Below are 8,662 nucleotides of genomic sequence, written 5' to 3'. Positions count from 1 at the left end.
AGCCTCTTCTTCCAGCTGCTCAGAGAGCCCGGTGACCTCACCAGCACTGATGGACGGGCTTTAGCGCTGCTCTAGACAGTAACATGGCTAGGGCAGTGCTAAAGCCTGCCCATCAGAGCCGGTGACATCACCGAACACACTGCTGGGCGGAAGCCTCCGCCCAGCAGTGTGTTATTGTAAACAAAATAGCCTTTGCCCTGCGCAATTTAGCGCAGGGCAAAGGAGAGCATTGGAGCATGAACTGCTCCGATGCTCAAGTCAGGGGGGCTGCCTGGGTGAAAATGGAGGTTTGTCTGGGTTCAGCTCTGAAACCGGACAACCCCTTTAAGTATTAACCGAATAAGACAGCTACGTTAGTTCTGTTCCTTTGTGTGTTCTAACATGTTCCCACCAAAGAAGCTTGCCACAAATGTCATTGTCACTAGTCACCAGATAACAGGCTAAAATGTACTGCACTGTAAAGTACATGCATAGACTAAGGTTTTGGACACCATTTGGTTCAGCTGGTAAAATAGCTATGTATTACTTTTAACCAACCTCTATGACGAGAGAAACTCCAAATTACAAAGTGGACCAGCTATAACTGATACTACACCACTGATTTATAGTAGAAAATATAACATTTCTATGGTAAGTAACCGTGAAGATTGCTGCATATATCAACTTCCTCGCCACTGCATAGCACACTGTGAAGTAAGCAAGAACAAGTAAAAGCAAAAAAAGTAAACAGTAAAATAGAAAAGAACTGGTGACAATTTACAAAAAGGAGATTAAGATCGGTACTATGATGATTAGATAAATCACTTGACAATCACATCGACAACCGTGTGATGATTCAGATGGTTAAGATTACCATTAAAGCTGCAGTTATTTTCTCTTTAAATGTATGCAGCTCAGTACATTAATGAGATCACAGAAGGGGAAACTTGTGTTTATTTGCTTGTTTTGCAAACATTTTAAAACACAATTCCAAAAAGTTTATTACAAGTACAATGTAGCAATTCCTTATGAAAGACTGAATTCTAAAACGTTTTGTATAGACGATGGATCCAATGTCAGAGGTTGTTGTCATCACTAAAGACCCTGTTTTCCATATGAATCCTAATCACCAGATTTTATAAATCTCAGCTATTGTTTTTTGAGATGTAATTAAGAAAGTCCAATATGAAATTAGTGTGCGGTGCAGCTTTGTGTGAGTCATCCACTATAAAAACTAATATAGGCGCGATAAAACCATGTCCCATCTTCAGAGAAAACTACTAAAACAAAGCAGCTGATGACCCCATACACCATTACTACTTATTCCACTCTTCACACACAACTTACAGTGCAAAAATCTAGACAAACCTCAGACAAAGCATTTGTGCTGATATGGTGAAATGGATGAAGGCCACATCAGAGAACTCTTAACAGATACATATGCAGTAAGAAGATGTGAGACTGCTTAAAACTTCACACAGTGACTGTCACAGCTTCTCAGTGTCATAGCTGAAGGAAATCGGACAATCAACACTAGATATTTTTGGCTATAGTGGAATAGCATTAAACGTGAATGTAGTCTTTGACCTGCCTTTATACAAGCTGACTACAGAGTATTGTAAGCAGGAAGCGTCTCCATTTCCCATGATGACAGGCTGTAAATGCATTTTGTAGCCTTCCCTGAAGTTACATCATTTCATGTGTATGTCAGCACCAACAGGGACTAAGAACCTCTTAACATTAAATAAGAGAACTAGCAAACTTCCAAAATCCTGCACTGCCAAAATTACTTTTTCTTTTTTCAATCCCCAAGCCACGAGTAAGATGTCCAGTTATTGCACCGTTATGTACAGAAAAAGCTACAAATATTTTTATTTTTGTTTTTATTTTCTTGTTTAAATATTCCACCCACATTGCTGTAGAAGGTGGAGAAATCCTAGTCTCAGCTGAAGACTTGCAGACATATGGGTTTCTTCAGTCTGGATTGTGGTGATGGAGAATGTTATTTAGATATATTGTTGTCTGAGTGTTGTGGATATCGTTTCCTCCTATAAAAGTAAAAAAGATGTCAACCTTGAGAAACACTATTTATAATAAAATTAATAATCACCTACTTTAGTCTTTTCTATAATATTACCATTTGGAAATTACTCAACTGCATTACGAATTCCTTTTTTCAGTTCTGTCATAGGTGCAGAAAAATGGAATTTACACTGACAGATACAGTACCTCACATGTTGGGCACCAACGGAACCTGACAGACCTCAGTGGTCCGTCTGCTTCCATCACAGTGTGCATCATCTTACCAGAAAAAAATGGTGTGGTGGCCATGCCAGGTTACTGCAGCAGAGTTCCAATTCACTTCAATAGGAACTGAACTGTAGTAACTTGGCATGACCACCAAGCTGAACCGAGATGAGTTTCTGGCTATAATTAAAGTTCTAGTTGAAGCAGGGTGTAGAGAACAGGTGATCGGTGAACAGGTGATATTCATGAACTATCCAGAATATAGGTGATCAATATCAGGAGCCTGGAAAACACCTTTTCAGGTGTTTTTTCAGGATTATGGCCCTTTTTATTTAGCCCCCAAAGCATGTGGTACCTAAAAGAAAAAAATCATACTCACCTGCTCCCCATCGCTCCATTCTGATGACCTGGCTGTTTGGTCATCTTCTGGAGCAGGTAAGTATGATTTTTTTTCATTAGGTACTGCTACAGGTGCTAATTAAAAAGGGCCATAATCCTGGAAAACAACTTTAAAGGGGTTCTCTGGGAGCAATTTAAAATGCCCGCAAGCAACCTGTCCGAGAATGTGAGTAAGACTGGTTGCCACTACTTGCAGACCTGTTCAGGGGGGTGTGAGAGCAGGGCTTTGCTACACACTACACTGCTCTAAAATAAAAATAAAATAAAAAAAGAAACCCCCAAGAAGTGACCCCATTTTGCAAAAATGAATGTGTGTTGCAAAAATGAATGCATTGCAGATGGAAATTGCAATTTTTACACAGATTTGCCATTTCAGTGACCAATATGTTGCGTCTGGCGTGTGTCAGTGTGAAAAGTAAGCGCTCATTATTATTATGCTGTGTTTCCTGGTTTTAGAAACACCCTACATGTGGCCCTAATCTTTTGCCTGAACGTATGAGAGGAGTCAGGAGTATAACAGCACCATGTGCATTTTGAGGCCCAATGTGGTGATTTACACTGCTTGTGCTGACATCTGTAAGAGGCTCTGGAGGTGATATAATAAATGGAACCTCCAAAAAGTGACCTCATTTTGAGAACTCCAGGTATTAAAAGGGTTTTCCTAGACTTTAATACTATCAGAGGATAGGTCATCAGTTACCTGATCGGTGGGGGTCCGCCTCCCGAGACACCCGCCGATCAGCTGTTTAAGAAGGCACTGGTACTCCTGTGAGCGCCACGGCCTTCTCTGTGCTCACCAAGAACAGCACCATACATTGTACAGTGGCTGTGCTTGTTATTGCAACTCAGCCCCATTCACTTCAATGAGGCTGAGCGGCACCTAGGCGGTGACCAAAGAACATGTCGTTACATTGCCTAAGAAAAGCGGAGAGAAGGCCACTGCACTCACAGGAGCGCCAATGCCTTCTCAAACAGTTGACCGGCGGGGGTCCCGAGTATCAGACCCCCACCGATCAGTATTAAAATATCAGAAAACCCCTCTAAGGGATGGAATGAGACATTTTGATACCACAGGTATTTTGCAGAATTTAATGCGCAGCAGACTGTGTAAAATGAGAATTGCATTTTTTCCACAGATATTACATTTCAGTACCCAATATGCTGTACACAGCTGGTGCCATCTTGAGACTCACAGCACACTTCTTGAATTCATAGGCTGGTTCTACTTGGTATGGAATTGCCATAAATCTGGATGTAAGCTGCTGTATGGGCACATGGTAGGCCTTGGAAGGGAAGGAGTGCCATATGGCTTTTGGAGTGCGTATTTTGCTGGAATGGTTTTTGGGTGCTACATCACATTTGCAGAGATCTTGACCCCATTTCAGAAACTACACCCTTCAAGTTATTTATTAAGCGACGGAGTGAACATTTTGACACCACATGTATTTTGCAGAAATTAATGAGAAGGTGTACATAATACTTTTTATTTCCTTTTTGGGAAGCAAGATAAAGAAAAGGCAGCAATTTTGTCATTGCTTTTTGACTTTTGTTATTGCAGCATACACCTTGTGGTGTGTGAGAGCTTATTTTTGTTCGATGATTTGACATTTTTATTGGTTCACCTGACAGGATAGATCATGTGATATTTTCATACAGCATGAAATGAAAGGGGCTGTCTCACCATCCTCAGGATAGGTCATCAAAATACGATCTGCGACGGCCTGACTCCTGGCACACCTGCTGATCAGCTGATTGAAGATAGGTGCTGCGATCGCTTCACTCTTTACCTGCTCGTCGACGACATTGAGGCAGCAAGCAGGTGCAGCTGAATGGGACTTGAATGGGACAGATCTTAAATACAACTGCTTTTTCCCATTCAAGTGAATGAGACAGTAATTACACCTGCTTGCTGCTGCAATGTCAACAACGAGCAGCTAAACAGTGAAGAGAACGCAACATTTACACAATCCATGCTTTCTCTTCAAACAGCTGATCAGTGAAGGTGCTGGATCCTGAGGAAACTGGATAACCTCTTTAAATACAATGAGATGTGCTTGCAAAAACAGACTGCAATTCACATCACAACCACTGGGTGTTCACTCAGACATATAGGATAGACATCTTGTGACACAGTATTGTAAAAAGAATGCTTTAAAAAAAAATGGTGATCTCGAACCTCACACCTATGTGAGGTTATGTTGAGGATATGTTGAGCTAAGAGCAAAGGTAAGGACCCACACATCTGTATTGGCAATCATGTTAATATTGTCAAACATATCTTTAAAGAATTTTTGGTGGTTATTTTACATTTTCCATGCCAATATCTACATTAAGAAAAAAAAAAAAATGCAGTTTTTGCACAGGCCACTAAACCTAATAGCTGCCACTTCTTGATCTGTCAAGATGACTTTACTGCAGTTATCTGCTTATCATTACAGGCAGGAATATAATGACAAATATCACTTATACAGTCAGGTCTATAAATATTGGGACATCAACACAATTGTAACATTTTTGGCTCTATACACCACCACAATGGATTTGAAATGATGTACATCCAAATCAGGTGAACGGTGTAGGAATTACAACAGTTTGCATATGTGCCTCCCACTTGTTAAGAAACCAAAAGTAATGGGACAATTGGCTTCTCAGCTGTTCCATGGCCAGATGTGTGTTATTCCCTCATTATCCCAATTACAATGAGCAGATAGGCACAAGGCCATCCTTCATATAAGATAGGGCCGGGGGCTATCCATAGTATTCAGTATATTGGGCAGACTAGATGGGCCAAATGGTTCTTATCTGCCGACACATTCTATGTTTCAGATAAAAGGTCCAGAGTTCATTTCAAGTGTGCTATTTGTATTTGGAATCTGTTGCTGTCAACTCTCAAGATGAGATCCAAAGAGCTGTCACCATCAGTGAAGCAAGCCATCATTAGGCTGAAAAAACAAAACAAACTCATCAGAGAGATAGCAAAACATTAGGCATGGCCAAAACAACTATTTGGAACATTCTTGAAAAGAAGGAACGCACCGATGAGCTCAGCAATACCAAAAGACCCGGAAGACCAGGGAAAACAACTGTGGTGGATGACCGAAGAATTCTTTCCCTGGTGAAGAAAACAACATTACTTACCGGTAATCGTTTTTCTCGATACCCATGACGGCACCCAGTGCGACTCAGGACCTCCCATCAGGACAGGAAACCTGAGAAGATAAAAAGGACACACCTCCACCCAACACCAGTGGAAGAAATAAATTGTTCTCCGGAGAGAAGTGATAAGGGATTAAAGACCCTCTTTTTTTTTTTTTTTTTAAATCTATATTACTTCATATAGACCTGACTGATACTTTATATATTTTTATAAATGTATCCGTATCTGTATCTATGTATGGGGAGGGAACTATCGGGTGCCGTCATGGGTATCGAGAAAAACGATTACCGGTAAGTAATGTTGTTTTCCCCTCACCCATGACGGCACCCAGTGCGAGATAGACTATAAGTAGAGTCTAGGGGGGGGCTACAGCTTGCAGGACCTTCTGCCCAAATGAGGCGTCAGAATGGAGCTGCAACCTATAATGTCTGAGAAAGGTATGTGGGGAACTCCATGTAGCTGCCCTACAAATCTGAGCTAAGGACACGTCAGCTCTTTCAGCCCATGAAGTAGACACTGCCCGAGTAGAATGGGCCCCGAACCCAGAAGGAGGGGAAAGACCCAAGGAGATGTAAGCCCTTGTTATGGCCTTCTTCACCCATCTGGCAATAACCCCGCAGGATGCTTTTTTACCCCTATTCTTCCCTAAAAACTGGACAAGAAGGTTCTCGTCTTTCCTCCATGAAGACGTAACATCCAGGTAAACTAACAAGCATCTTTTAACGTCCAAGGAATGCAAACTTTTTTCCCTGCTATTGGAGGGGTTAGGAAAAAAGGAAGGCAACACAATGTCCTGGCTCCTGTGAAAATCTGAGACAACTTTGGGAAGGAAGGAAGGCAGGGGCCTAATTACTACTTGATTGTCCTGGATGACAGTATATGGTGGATGTGCAGAGAAGGCTTGGATCTCCGAGACCCTCCTAGCAGAGGTGATTGCCAGTAGAAAAGCCATTTTAATGGACAGGATGTCAATTGGGATCTCTAACAAGGGCTCAAATGGCTTATCGGTTAGGGCTGTCAAGACCCTGTTTAAATCCCATGGAGGGGAAAGAGGCCTTACAGAAGGATGGATTCTGGCCGCGGCAGAAAGAAAACGTTTGACCCAAGGATGCATAGCTAACTGATAGTCGAAAAAATAGCTCAAGGCGGATACCTGTACTTTTAGGGTGGAGGCTTTGAGTCCCTTGTCTAACCCTGCCTGCAAGAAGTCTAAAACTTTAGGTATTTCTGGAGGTTTAAATGGATCAGGGCTAGACCCTAGAAAGGAAGCAAAGATATTCCACACTCTATTATATTTCCTGGCTGTTGTAGCTTTCCTACTGCCTAAAAGGGTGGAAACAACCTTGTTAGAGAGCCCTCTACTCAACCAGATGCCCCTGTCAAACTCCACACTGCCAATTGTAGAATCTCCGGATTGGGGTGGCATACAGGCCCCTGGAGAAGGAGGTCCTCCCTTGGAGGGATCGTCCAGGGGGGGCTTCTGGTTAGATTTAACAGGGTGGAGTACCAGATCCTTTTGGGCCATTTCGGGGCTACCAGGATTATAGAGGCTCCCTCCCTCCGTACCTTCTTCAGTACGTGAGGAATTAGGGAAATAGGTGGGAAGGCATAGCCTCGTTCTCGGCTCCAATCCTGGGCCAGACTGTCCACGGCCGTGGGGTTCTCTGTGTGATTTAAAGAGAAGAACCTCTCTGTCTTCCTGTTCTTCCGGGTAGCGAAGAGGTCTATAGTTGGAGTCCCAAACCTTAAGACAATCTGGGAAAAGACTTCTTCGTTCAGACTCCACTCTGCCTGGCTGAGTTCCACTCGGCTTAAAAAGTCGGCCACCGTGTTCTCTTTTCCCTTTAGATGTATTGCAGATAGGAGCAGGTTCCTGTCTTCTGCTATTTTGAAAATTTCCTGGCAGAGGAAGATTAGGGATGGTATTTTTGTTCCGCCCTGGTGATTTATATAGGCCACTGTTGTTGAATTGTCCGAGTAAAAGACCAGTTTTTTGTTCAAGACATCTGGAACTGCCACCCTTAGAACTCTTTCTACTGCCCTGAGTTCCTTGTAATTTGATGTGCAGGCTCGGGTTCTTAGATCCCATCTTCCCTGCCAATATTTCCCATCTGAATGAGCCCCCCAACCCCACGGACTGGCGTCTGTTGTTATCCGTATGGGTTCTATGAAGGACCAGGGCATCCCTGCCGAAAGATTCTTCTCGGATGTCCACCATAGGAGGGAATACCTTGCTCTGGAGGAGAGATGAAATTTTTCCTCTAGTGTTTGTGGAAGACCATTCCATTTCTTTAAGATATCCCACTGTAACGATCTTGTGTGAATCTGAGCAAACGGCACTGCGGGAATCGTAGCCGTCAGGTGCCCCAATACTGCCATCGCCTTCCTGATGGAACATCGGAAGGAGCGGAAAAGGATCCAAACATGTTTCTTTGTTGAAACTATTTTCTTCTGAGGAAGGAATGTTTTCTGAGCCCTGGAATCTAGCTGCATCCCTAAAAATACGCAATTTTGAGAGGGGGTTAGGCAAGACTTTTCTCGATTGATCTTCCATCCCAGATCTTTCAGTAGAGACAAGATCTTTCACCAGGACAAGATCCGTCTGTAACTGTACCTTCGTCTGGGCTATGAACAAAAAGTCGTCCAGATAGGGTACTAACACTATCCTGGACAATCGGAGGAATGCCACCATCTCCGCCACAATCTTTGTAAAAATTCTCGGGGCTTGTGAGACCCCAAACGGGAGGGCCCTGTATTGCAGGTGCAGAAGCTGGCCCTTTACTTGGACTGCCGTTCTCAAATACTTTTGGGAGGAGGGATGAATAGGGATGTGGTAATAAGCATCCTCTAAGTCTATACTTGCCATCCAGCAATCTTTGT

At 42.9% G+C, this 8,662-nt stretch overlaps 1 protein-coding gene across 1 annotated transcript in view; it reads right to left on the bottom strand.

Annotated features, from left to right (window-relative positions):
- Positions 1-225: 225 nt before the first annotated feature.
- Positions 226-8,662, bottom strand: part of ATP2A3 (ATPase sarcoplasmic/endoplasmic reticulum Ca2+ transporting 3) — a 202,597-nt gene continuing 194,160 nt past the window's right edge. Inside the window, exon 22 of the mRNA XM_040424852.1 lies at positions 226-2,027. Coding sequence (XP_040280786.1) covers positions 1,982-2,027 — 46 coding nt within the window. The 3' untranslated portion in view covers positions 226-1,981. The remainder of the gene's footprint in view (positions 2,028-8,662) is intronic.

This window comes from Bufo bufo, chromosome 3 (genome assembly GCF_905171765.1).
Source record: "Bufo bufo chromosome 3, aBufBuf1.1, whole genome shotgun sequence".
NCBI classification, from domain to species: Eukaryota; Metazoa; Chordata; class Amphibia; order Anura; family Bufonidae; genus Bufo; species Bufo bufo.
The sequence above is the reverse complement of the archived record's forward strand: the minus strand, read 5'-3'. Positions and strand labels throughout refer to the sequence as shown.